Source organism: Mastigoproctus giganteus, chromosome 3 (assembly GCF_048544385.1).
Source record: "Mastigoproctus giganteus isolate SK-2022 chromosome 3, ASM4854438v1, whole genome shotgun sequence".
In the NCBI taxonomy this organism is placed as follows: domain Eukaryota; kingdom Metazoa; phylum Arthropoda; class Arachnida; order Uropygi; family Thelyphonidae; genus Mastigoproctus; species Mastigoproctus giganteus.
The window spans coordinates 243010261-243024119 of record NC_143577.1 but is presented as its reverse complement, the minus strand read 5'-3'; the positions used below and the strand labels follow the sequence as shown (position 1 = coordinate 243024119).

Here is a 13859-nt window from a genome sequence, read left to right as displayed (position 1 = left end):
TAAACTAACAGGTCTATAGTTACCTGTGTCACCTTTTGAACCACCTTTGTGAATTGGTCATACATTTTTACACCTCCAGTCCATGGGGACGTCAAGTCCAAGGATGTGCTCATAATTATGGCTGAGGGTTTGCTTAGTTCCTTTGCCGCCTCCTTTAATATAATTGGATAGATCCCAGCCACCCCAGGTGCCTTTCTTATGTTTAACTTCAACCATTTCTCCTCCATTTTTCTGCTCTCAGTTATTACAAAATCATTAAGCACCCTGTTACAATTTGATAAACTTCTGGTATTTTCCTTCCTTAATAACTCCTCATGTGTGAATGTAGATGCAAAATACTCATTCAGTTTGTTTGCTATCTGAGCAGGATCATCAACAGCTGAACCATCAATACCAAGTAGACAAATCTGATCCATCCCCTTCATTTTAGAGTTTATATAAGTAAAGAAATCCTTGCTGTTTTTCTTAGAATCCTTTGCCAAAGATTTCTCGTAATCTGCCTTCACTTGCCTAACCTCCTTTGTGCCTTGATTACAGACTAGTTTATATCTGCCATAGGCTTCTGTGTCGCCTGATAATTTATATACATCCCATGCATTTTTCTTTTCTGCCACAAGTCTCATTAGTTCATTAGACAACCATTTAGGCCTAAACTTTGACAATATTGCTTAATCGGTATGAAAAGTCTAGTAGCTTCCAGCATTAATTCCTTGAATGCTTCCCACTTAGAATTTGTTGTTGGTAACATCATCAGTTGGTCCCACTGTACAGAATTTAAAAACTGTCTGAGACTATTGTAGTCACCTTTACGGAAGCAAAAACCCACCCCAATGGTAATTATATCTTCAAGTAAATCCCACATCAGTACACTGCCACCTAGTGGTTCCTTTATCTGCAAATTCCTAATACACGAACGATCACTGCCGATAACCAGTTCAAGAGTATTACCCTCTCTGGTTGCCTCTTGAACATACTGCTGCAGAAAACAATCATCCAATAAATCCACAAAAGTTTTGCTAGTTCATATGTAAGGCATGAAGAGAAAGGAAATTTACAGAAAGACCTTTACAGGGTCATGCATATGCTGATACACTGCACATTGCAAAAATCAGTAGCATATATGGATCAGGTGGGGCAAGTGAGATGGCATAGTCTGTATCAGCATTTATCCACATGAGCAAAAGTCATTAGTGCACTGCTAGGTCCACCTACTAAAGTCAACTTTACATCTGCAGACTATTCAATAACTTTATCAGACATCTCTGATGTCTCAGGAGTGGCCTCAGAAATTTATTGCCAATTTTTAGGATGTATCTCTAGAGAGGTGTTGAACCAGAACTAAAGATCATCACACACTAATCTTTTTCCATCAACATTCTCATTAAGTCAACATTCTGCACATTACATCACAAACCCTTGAAATGGCCAGTGATAACATATTTTTTTTACCACTATGGCTACATTTGTGTGAAATAACAGAGTGTGACAAATGTGGCCTCCACATTTGTCACACTCTGGCCTCCAAGCACTGCTTGGAGTTAAAGAAAAGACAATAACTGAATATATGAGTTATGTTTATAATATGAGTACAATTTTTATTATCTAAATTGACTATTTTAAAAGACTGTAGCTTTTATATAAAGTTACACACTTTTGAATAATTTAATGATTTAATTTTATAATTTAATTACTATTAAAATATAACTATATCATTTGTTTGTTTAAGCATTAATTAAATACATCTGTAATCATAATTTGCCAGAGTCATTTTTGTCCCCATAGCTGAAGTAGGAAAAGAACAGCAACTTTACCATTCAGGGATTTCCAAGAAATATACTCCATTTTTATTATTTTTTTTTATGCAACAGGAATTGCAACTGAGTAGATAATTAAGATTTTTAATAATAGTATTGGCTAATCTAAATGAGAAAGTTTAGCCAATGAATTAATTTTACCCTAAATACAAATATATAACCAAGCAAAAATAAAATCAATCTAGTGTTCAATCTCTGTTTAAGCAACCTGATGCATATTTCAGGCCACAGAAACAGCCTTCTATTAAGCATGTCAAACTGGTGGTCCTTAAATGCTTCTTGTGCAAGCACCCAAGTGGCATTGACTTTTACAAGTTAACAACGTTAAATCTAGAAAATAATAGTAAATGTGATACAGGAGATAGACTAATATAAACTTTTAATAAAATTCATAAATTATATGAATCTTCATAAATGTTTCTAATCAGGATATCATGTATTTTTGTGCTGTTTGAAAATATTTGAAGATATTTAATATATTTCTATTTGTTTCAGTAAGGTGTGTGCATTCTGAGTTTGACAGCCATTTCTCTCAAAGTTACAATTCATGAATATTTTAAACTCTTTAAATAAAATTATAATAAATTATTATATATATTAAAACAAAAAAATAATAATGTTTACCTCTATTAAATCAGGAATAATTTCATTACAGAACATTGTCCAACTTTCAATTGTAATTGATGGCTATAGAAAAAAAAAAAAAAAAAAAAAATCAAAAATAAATTAATTTCCATTCTGTAAAATACTGCTTCTATACTATTCACAGAAAAATTATGCATGATACTTGCATAAAATGATAGTAAATACACTTATAGGGCAAACATTTTGTGATAAAAAGGAGATCCATGGTCTGCAGTTGTTACAATTCAAAAATGGAAAGGATGAAATATGTAACTGAATTCCCAAAGGTCTTGCAGTGTCAAGTTCAAATATACAGAGGCATAGTCATCAGCAGTACAAAGTTCATCAGGTGCAACAATTTGGCAAATCATAGCAGTTACTAATGTCTGCAAGGTTCTCATCACAAGGATGCCTTAAAAACTAGTGAATGAAGCACATCCAAGCAGGAATCTCTTACAGACACTTACTGCCTCATCAACAGGGTCATATACCAGGACTTCAGCCAAGACTGTTATATGGTGATAAATTATTTTGTATCTAGTCAAAATATGCAGAGGGAACTGCAGTTTGGTACTTGGAACTTTCACCCGCAAATTGCCCCTCACAGTGACAAACAGTGAAAAATAATGCCCATGGTGAAAACATTGCCAAAAAAAGGCTCTACAATTCTGATAAATCCTGTGCTACATTCTTCTGTACAGAGAGCAGGAGGCACAAGGCTAATGGACAATGAATATTGCATATATTACCATGATAGTGCAAACTTGAAATTATAGTTTGTGTAGGGAAGAAAGTTGTGCTCATGACACTAAATATGTCCACAGCTCATTTCACTTGCCAGTGTCAGAGAGTACTGCAACATCATGGAAGGCACCCCCCCCCAATTCACCAGAAGACAATTTCTTTTAACATGTTCACTGCTTCATCATATACAGCTTCAGATTTTTATTTAATCCACTTGGAGGGAAACCACCCTACTTTTACAATGGTTATTTCCAATTTGACAAGAAAAACCAATATTTTTTGTCAAGCAACCCTCACTGGAGTCTGATTAATTCAGTAATAGTGAGAAGAAAGTCCCAAAAATGTTCTTTACAATCCAGATTGACTCAATCCCATGGTTTTCAACCCTGGGTCAAAAAGGTCATCGGAAAAGTTGGCAGTGAAAGTGTTAAGACAACAGTGCCACAAGCCATTGAACTGGTTCTATTTGTAAGCAATTCAAGGAGCATGACAGAAAAGCATAGCATTTTCTAAAGCACCTAGGTTATAAGATCTTAACCACACAGAGAATATATGGATTGCATTTAAACCCAGACCTTTCCAGAGAATTGATAAAAGTGATTTTACTTTGTGGGATCATGAATAGTTAAACTAAGAGATAAATTTTTAACTAACTGCACTGAGATAATAAAAAATTTATTAACCTCTATTTTGGGCTGCTTTTTTATCATTGGGCTTGTGTTTTTCCCATTGTGGAGAAATTTGCCCATACTCAGCCCCTTCCCAAAATTGAAGCTAGTCTTTTGCCATCCAAATTAATCACCTTGTTATAATCAGTGTTACTCCACAAGGGATTATTTCACTTACATAAGTCAAATATTGACAAATCCCCATATTATGATCTCTCTTCTGCCTTTTGCAGCTGGTGATCAGCTGGAATACCTAAGGGTTCTCTCCTTTCATTTGCTCTTTTTTCTTTTGACGACCTTGCATTGCACAAACAGCCAACCCTGCTCAAATATCCAACAGTGGGTCATTAAATGATGGTTCCCCAGATCATTTTCCAATAAAAAAAGAAATATTCACATAGATAATTTTGTTATTTTCTCCTAAAATCCAAGCACATCTTTGTTGTTCATCTATCCTCACCTTCAATAATCTATATTTTAGACAAGTGCATACTTTTATACTTGTAATAATTAACCACTCTCAGCACAAACATAACTACAGCTTCCTTTGAATCAAAAAAATTATATTTTCACTTTTATTCACAACTTTTTTTTCTAAGCTACTGATAACCATGTAGAGATCTGTCTGCCCTTCCATGAAATTCTCTTTACACATTTATGAATATGTCCTCAAAAACTTCTCTAAAATTATTTGGCTGTGTTCTAAAAAGATCAGTGATAAGATTAACCAATTTCATTTACAAACTTCATTTTCTATTTCAATTTCTGCTGTGCATTTTCCCCTCTTTTATATATATATTGCATGAAATAATGTTCTTCTGGACTGCATCCATGCAATATGTACAAAATATCTACAAAACAAAAAAATCAGTTAGCACATATGTGACTATCTGGCATCTACTTATGGTTCAATATAAACACAGCAAACTAACTTTTCTTTCTCTAATTTCATTGTGTGTAACATTCTTCCATCCTATCTATTTCCTATTTTTAATTACAATGCAGGAAATTTAAGCCTAGCTATTAACAAGTTTCTTCTACCTTCTTAACAATCTAAGGTATTAGAATAATAAAAAAAATATGGACAATGGATTCTTGGAATTGTGGTTTTAATCTATGAAAATACATTTATCAAGGAATAAAATTAGGAAGGCAGACAACATACCTTTGACAGACATAATGCTTCACTCAAAATGCTCAGACATTCTCCCTTCTTATATACTTTCACAGTGGGTTCATTGATATATGTATGCAGTGGCTTAATAAAGTCCCATACCATTTCCTAAGAGAAAGTAATTTAATAAATGTGTGCATCAAAGAAAGTTACAAAAAACTTCAATTCAATATAATCCTTATATAGTAAATTATATTACAAATTATGAGGGATCATTAAGTAATCAGAAGTGTTTCTGTCATAAAACAAAAGATTCTAGCTGAAAGACTACTTATGAATTAATGCACAGACAGTTATGTGTATGTATTACATTGGAAGTTTAAATGCAACTAATTGTGTATATGCAAGGAGAGATGCAATATTTATCTACTAAATAATGTAAACATCGAAGATGTTTACAGGATAATCAAAGAAAACAGATGGGCAACACTTGCCATAAAATGTAAAATATTTCACATAGATCAACATATGATATTGTCAAAGAAATTGCAGGAAAGGAAACTGTCAGTAAGAAGATCTCAAAAAACACCATACAAGTGATATATATCTTTAGAAATGGAAAACCGGAGAATAAGGGCATGGAGAAACATCAATTGAAGAATTTGTATTTAAAAATGTGATATAAGAGTCTGCTTACTTAATAATCCTTCATCAGACATAACAAGTGGAAAAACTTTGTTAATTTTTTTTTTACACTAAAATTTAAATTTAAACTAAATTTAAATTCTCATTAAACTGACATTAAATGATCCAGTGGTTTAATCAAGACTTGAAATATTAGGTGTTTTAATTTTTAGAAGTCATCACATACAGATTGTATTCGCAGGGAATTTGCATATGTATGTACTTATATACTCTCCCTTCACGTGGATCAACATGCATATCTTGTTATTTGCACATGTACGTACTTATTCATACACATGCATATAAGAAGTGCATACGTTATACATATAAGTTCCTACAACTTATTAGAAACAGCTGGCAGCAGATATCTTTGGAAATCATTTATGGTACACTTGAATGGGAAAATGAACAGAGAAACATGATAATCAATACAATATATGCTTAGAGTAAGCAACAGCACCATAACACTAACAGCTATGGTGGCATGCTTTAAGGGTATAGCAAATAGATATGAGTGTTTCAGAATTGCATGGAACACATGTAGAAGCATATACAAAGGTAAAAAAAAACCCTCTAAACAAATGTATTGTCTATTTCTGAAATACTAAATGTTAAATTACAAAACATAAAGAGGACACTGACATAAACCTCTAAAAGGAAAGCATCTAAAGCAGTTGTTCAAGGTGGCTTCCATTTTGTTCAATGAAGCATTCAGCATGATAAATCTGTGATTCCCTCACATGTCTTATTGTTTCAGGACTATTATTAATGGTTTCAGTAGCTTACAAAATATGATTTCTCAGTTTGTCTTGTGTAGCAATATGCATGGCATAAATCACGGATGTCATATGACCCCAAACAAAGTTATGTAAGAGTGTGAGGTTAGATGATCGCGGTGGCCACTTTTGAGGTCTGTTCTGATCAATCTACTGGATATTGTACTCCATATTTAAAAAATCAGAAATATTATAGGAAACGTGGATTGGTGCACCATGCATATAAACCACATCCTCTGACGGTTTTCGAGAGGCATTCCAGTAGTTCCCACAAATTGTTCTGCAGAAAACGTATATATGCCATTTCTGAAAGCCTTGCTGTTAAAAAATAAGGATCAATAAGATTATCCTCCATACTACACCAAATATTAAAAGAAAAAGTATACTGATAGATACCAGATTACATGCACTAAAATATGCACCAAAAATGTTAATATATGCACAATTTTTACATTTATTACTTATTTATTAATATTAATTAAACCACACAATTTCTTTGTATTCAATATGTTAAAATAAAAAAGTTTATGAAAAGTTTTTCCTTTCAAACTCACACCTGGAATAATTTTTGTTACGATACACAGTAATATATTTCTCAAAGCAGTCCACTGTAAATTTGTGGCAGTTATTGTCCAAGATCATTTTATATGCAGAGAATAACCTTTCTACTTCTATGGAAGTGACTGGGCTGTATTTAAAAATGTAAGCTTTTGAAGCCTCCACTTCTTGAAATGGAAGTTCATTTCCTTTTCCATTTATAAATTCATCCATTTTCCTTAAAGTTGGAAATCCTGAGCTCTTTTCTAAAACATTATTGCATTTTCTTCTTATTTCTTTTCCTATGCCTCCATGATTGAAGTTGCAATTCAACCTTTTCCTTCTCTCCAATTGTGTTACTCAAAGGAAATTCCCACATTTCAAGTTTGGTTATACAACTAGGTAACCAGCTGAATGGGTCTGGATGAACAATAAATGTTTTCTAGCCAAAGAATCAAAAAGCACTTCCTTAGACTTATCAATTATCTGCTGAATGCATACCTACCCAAAATCAACAAATTCTTTTATAGAATAAAAATTTTTTAGCTAAAATGTTGCTGCTTCTAACCATGCTCCCCATCTTGTGAAAAAATCTTCTTTATGCTAGAAATCAGTTTGTTAATTTTGCCAAAATTCTCCCAAATTGCCTCTGCCAATCTACGTAAGCCATGGGCTAAGCAAGTAACATGGGTCAGATCCGGATAGAAAACTTATAACATAGAAGCAGCTTTTACCATATACAAGGCAGCATCGCTAACAAAAATGCACCCTTTCGCCATTGGTAATTCTAACCATAAAAACTGCAAAGAATCATTACAAAAGCTTGTTGTCGTGGAGTAATTCACCTTTGAGGGTTTTACAAGCAGGTAAGTACGGATGCAATGGTTCTACATCCAATTTTCCACATATAAATGTGCAATATAGCAGCTAAATATGTCTGTTGTTTTGTCAACGCCATCCAAATGTAGTTTTCTCTTAATATCTTGATGAATTTCACGGATAATGTTATCATAAATAGCTTTAAGGTAACTCTTTCTCAAGGTGGAGTATTTTGATTTATAAAATCTGGAATATTTTGATTTATACAATATTTTTTCAAAACTGCTTGAAGACTTCAATGTTTAACTTATTGAAAGAGATATTGCTGCTTACCAGGGCAAGACACAAATCCTTTGAAAAATCACTTTTTTCTTCTTTTGAAGTACATAGCTTGGTTAAAAGTGATTGCTCTTGAAATTTTTCCTTTCTTTTCCTTTGCTTGGCCATAACGTGCAATGCTGTTTTCACATGATGGTCGATCTGGAATTTTTTCTTGCATAGAAGGTTCTTTTTGCAAACAACAATACCATCCATAGTGAAATCTTTTCCATGTTTGGCAATCTACAATCCAATATGAAGTTTTGTGACAGATTTGATTTGTGGCATGTTTAACGAAAAGATTTCATCTGATGTAGTCGCTAGCATGAGAATGAATAGCATTAAAATGTTTCCCACACCGATTTGAGAAACTTTCCCATGCTCAGAGAAATATTATCCCACACTAATTTAATTGCAATACAGTGACTTGTTACATAGTTCCAAGATCAACATTTGAAAATACGATCAAGTTAAGAAATATGCAGTACTGCTTGTAATATTTGTGTTATATGCATTTATATGCACTAACAAATACAAGGGTCACAATATGCATCATTTGCATATAATCCACGGTCTACTGATAATGAATACTGACAACCACATGTGGGCTTTCTTTGGACCAAGTATAAGTGTTTCTAAAGTTGAGAATTCAATTTCTTGTAAAACATGATTTATCTGTAATCATGGCTGAGAAATTGAAGATCACATGTGGATTTCAAAATGCAATCTACAAGTGTCCATTTCACAGGCATACTATGAAATAGGATACAATTGCTGTTCATGTAATGTCCTCCATATGCTTGCAGATGAACCATTTCCATGATCTGCCATTTTTCTAGTACTTGTGGTAGGAGATATTTGTACAGCACAAAGTGCTTGATGTTCAACATTTGCAATTCATTGAAATCTCCCTCTAATAGTGTTTATACTTGTAATGGTTTAAGCATGCCTGTTTCTTGAGTTCTCTCTATAGCAGCAAATGTTTTACAGTTCGATACGCTTTGAGGCAGTCATTGTGGAATTTGAAATGCAAGTAACAGATATATTTACATTGCTAGTATGTAATCTGCCACATCAACAACCAAGTAACTGGTATTATTCATGTAGTAGAATAATACAATTATGGTTTTGATGCACATATTTTGTACTGTTTAGAGCTTGTTTTATGCAGTCATACTTTTATGATATAAATGTGAACATAAAAACATTTTGCCATTTTACATAATTTTATAATTTATGATTGTTTAATATCTAAGATAAATATATATATATATATATATATATATAAAATGATAAAGATGCAATGAAATTACTGAAAGTCTTAGTAAACAGGAATGAGAAATTAAAAAATATATATAAGACTGGGTTATGGATCCGGGGTATTACAGTAAATGTAGAAAAAACCGGCAACCATAATTTCGTCTATATATATATATATATAAGTAGATTGGGGAAGAAATGGAGAAAAGCTGACAAAATCTACATTACATTATGGTCATTGGGTATTTCTACTATTTCTAGTAATGTCCCTAGTCCATAAACCATCCTAATATATTGCTAAATATCATTCTTTATTTTGGTGTAAACATTCACTACAACCTCTTATTATTAATATGCTTTATATATATATACAGGTGACCCCCGCTTAACGCTGATAATTAGTTCCGGAAAAACAGAGCGCTAAGTGAATCCGCGCTAAGCGAGCGCCGCATTCCCATAAGGTAACATGTATTTGTGAGTTGCGGTCGGTGCCATATGATATTTCCTAATCAATAATAAACGGTAGTGAAAAGATGCCCAAATGTTGGTAAAAATATTTAATATTCAAATATTTGTACATATAAAATATTCTGCATTACATACATATATAATTATGTGGTAACTACTTACGTATCAAAATTAAACTTAAAATTCCAATTAAAATAATGAATTTAATCATGAAAAATATTGTCGATTTTGGGTTGAACTTTGGCCCTCCTCCAAATAAACTAAAAGGGATATTAATTTTAAATCCCCCGCAGTGTTACCACCCAACAATAAAGTCAACCGATCCTTCGCCGCTTTGAAACCTGGCATGTTTTTTTCTTCTTTCAATATGAAACTTCTTTTAGGCATTCGTTTCCACAAAAGTCCTGCTTCATCTATGTTATAAACTTGTTGAGAAGTATAACACACAATACCCCTCTTCAATAATTTTAACAAGTTCTTTTTTTAAAATTTCGGCTCCTTGATCTGCACTTGCGGCTTCTCCCTGGATTTTAAATCTATTCAACCAGCCCTTACTAGTTTTAAATGGTTCCAATTTTTTTTATTTTTTTTTTAGGTGAGTTTTCTCCAGATCATCATATGGGCTAATCTCTCTCTCTTTTTTATTATTTAACTTAACTGAATTAGATATTATCTTCAATAAAATTAGTTAGTCTTTCCATTTCAATTCTAATAGCCAGCCTAGTCCTAGTTACTTGCAGTGTAACAGCTATCTTTCCCACTGCTAAAATTATTTTTCACAATTGTTCTTACAGTTAAACTTGCAAGTCCTAAATTATGGCACACATCCACTTGTCTTTGACCGGAATCGATTCGCTTCAAAACGTCTAATTTCATTTTCAAATTCAGTACCAGTAATATTTTTCTTACATTTATAGTCTTCGTACTGCGCCCAGACGTTGTTGCTTTTTCATTCTTATTGGCCATTTTTAACTCTTCGAAAATGTAACTGCGTTGGTTGCATTAATTATGATACAATGTTCAAGTAAACTGTCTGTTACACATGATGTCTAATACTGTACTGAGTGATGACTAGACTTCGGATAAATGCATATAACGCAAATATTACCAGCAATATACGTGATCATTTTTTAAAATGTTGATCTCGGAACTACTACGTAACAAGTACTGCAATTAAATTAGAGCGCGCGCGAGAGAATTTCACTGAGCGTGGGAAACGTTTTAACCGTATTTTTATATTCATTTTCAAGCTATCGACTCCATCAAATGAAACGATTTCAAAAATGCAATCTGTAAAAGAGCGCTATAGTCAGATACGGGTTATAATATAAGAACAGCGTTATAGCGAATCAGCGTAAAGCGAACCGCATTATAACGGGGGCCTGCTGTATAAAATGAGCAAAGCTAGATGGCCTTTTAAGCTACATTATTTACTGAAATTAGCTTCATATTCAGTCAGACAATTTATATCTTTCCATGGGTATGCAAAAAATAACACAAATGACCATGTTACACATGTTTGCAGAATATAAAAGTTGATACAAACGTTATACACATACAGTCGATTCCGGTTATTTGGGACACATCAGGACTAGTGCATTTTGGCCTGATTAAGCGGCTGCCCCAATTATCCGAAGTTTCACATAAATAGTTAAAAATACAATAGACCCCCACTTTACAATTGGTTCACTGTACAATCAAATCACGTTACGATGGACTCACCATAGTAAAGTACTGTTCACTATACGATGTGTAGTAAGTGCCTGTCACTTTGATCACATTTGTGAATTGAATTTTAATTCTATTAAACAGCAATTTTAATTTTGCGAAAATAGGAGGAATATTATCCACAATATAAGGAATATTATTCTATAAAAGTAAAGATATACTAAGCACAAATTTACCCTTTATTACCTTACTAATTAAAAAATTAAATATGTGAAAATCGGAATAATTACTATGTATTGTAATATGTACATACTAACTAGTTGAGATTTCTGTTCGCTGACATTTGTGGATGGGGGTTAAAATTTAAAACAGTAAAAAGATAAGCAATCAATAACAAAGAACACGGCACACAAATCGCAAGTAACATGATACGCGCAAGTGAGAATGGAGTAACAAATTACGAAGCTTTAAAAATAGGAATGAAGGAAAATTATGAAAATTAATTTTTTTATATGATTGAAGATTTCATGGAAGCATAAACACATTTCACCATAATAACCCACAGAATTCCAGCTTTTGGTATTACCGAAAATTCAATAAGTCCGAGTTTACTATCCGTTTATGATAGATTGCACTAACAGAAAAGCTCAATGAACAGGTGACTGCTAATTGTTCTTATTGTTTTATAGTTGTGATCTCCAGAAATCCATTCAAACCACGTGGTACGGTCAGAGACAATCGTAGGGTAATCTCCAGTGCTGCGGTCTCCTGCCCCGATTAAACGGCATGCCATCCCAATTAAGCGAAGTAAACCCTGGCTATTTTCTCGATTGGGTTCTGTTTTTTAAGATTTACCCAAATATATGGCTGCCCTGATTAACTGGTGGCCCAAATAACTGGAATCCATTGTATTTTTGATTTATTTAGGAGAAAAAAACTGAAAAAACTGAAATTGAAAAAAAATTTCCTCGCCCTTTTTTCACAATGTTTAAAGAATCAAAAAAAAAAAAAAAAATCTTCATATTAATGCTAACCAGAAGGGCAATCTTTTCATTCATAGTCATATAACTTTTTTTTTGTCAGTTGTTGGCACATCAGCTTCTGTGGCCATAATGCACCTCCCAAGGTTTTTGCACTACTCTGATCCAAGCCCGAGGCGAGATTCGAACCTGCGACCTTTGGGTTGCCGGTCAAGCTGTTGTTGTTGTTGTTATTTGGTGTTTTAGGAGCATTAGCAACTAAGGCCATATTGCTCCGGGATATGCGGTGGTCATTCCCTGACCTTTCCGTATCTTTCGTATTTGGTGGTGACGGGCTCGAACCCCAGTCTAATCAAGAAGCGTGTGCTACGCACTGCTGCTCCTTCCCACCTGGCTACGGAGGCGCCACCGCCGGTCAAGCACTTTACCCACCCAGCTAGACTGGTCGGCAGTCATGTAACTCTACTGCCAATTAGTGCAAATGTTGCAGTGTACTTTTACTAATTAGAACAAATGTTTGAGCATAAATTAAAAAAAAAAAAAAAAAAAGCAAACAATCACTGATAACAATGTCATTTCAATAAAATAATAACTAATACTTATATAACATTTGGATTCCTCCTAAATTTTGTAGAAGGGTCAGGGTTTTGAATAAATTTACAAAGATGGAAAAAAGAATCTCTTGCATTATACTTACAGGATAAATTCTTATCAAAGATAAAAAGATGATTTTTTGAAGACCTGTAGTACTGAAAAAAATAATAATAAAATGATTTTTATTTTTATTGTTTCATAAAACAAGGTAATTATCATTAAATTAGTGGTAGCTCATGGCAACTAGCAGTGTTTTTTTTAATCAAATGAAGTTGATATAAAACTATAAATTATTTTAATTACTCTGCTATAATCTAAAAAGAAATATTATTTACATCTACATAAGTACATTCTGACTTGGCACATCCAATAATGTAATTTTGCTGTTGGAGTAGCTGGTTGCAGTCAGCCAGCAAACCAAGCATGAACACCATGTTCAGTGGTATTTCCATGCATGCACTTGTTGCAGGTGCCCAGGAAAATAACATCGTCAGAGCTATACAGTATGGTTGTGTTGGATTCTGATTTGCTCCTCAAAAAAAAAAAAAAAAATCAGTAGTTCAGCAAATGCATTATTAGAAATGTTGCATTTTGTTGTGCCTTAACAGGACAAGGCAACTGCAGAATTATGTGATTATAGCACAGCTTCACAAATATAGTTTAGCTTTAAATTTAAAAACATGACTATAATAACATCTATAGGTAATGATTTTTGAACCTGGAAATCTTCAAAAATCAAAATGTATGTTGCAACCACCGCTTTCTTACACCACAGATTAATAAATAAAATA

At 33.2% G+C, this 13859-nt stretch overlaps 1 protein-coding gene across 1 annotated transcript in view; it reads right to left on the bottom strand.

Moving 5' to 3' along the window:
• Window positions 1-1914: 1914 nt before the first annotated feature.
• Window positions 1915-13859, bottom strand: part of Mybbp1A (MYB binding protein 1a) — a 122900-nt gene continuing 110955 nt past the window's right edge. Inside the window, exons 26-29 of the mRNA XM_090370373.1 lie at window positions 13172-13223; window positions 5016-5132; window positions 2439-2501; window positions 1915-1956 (exon numbers count right to left, since the gene is read on the bottom strand). Of these exons, the coding sequence (XP_090226499.1) occupies window positions 1915-1956; window positions 2439-2501; window positions 5016-5132; window positions 13172-13223 (274 nt within the window). The remainder of the gene's footprint in view (window positions 1957-2438; window positions 2502-5015; window positions 5133-13171; window positions 13224-13859) is intronic.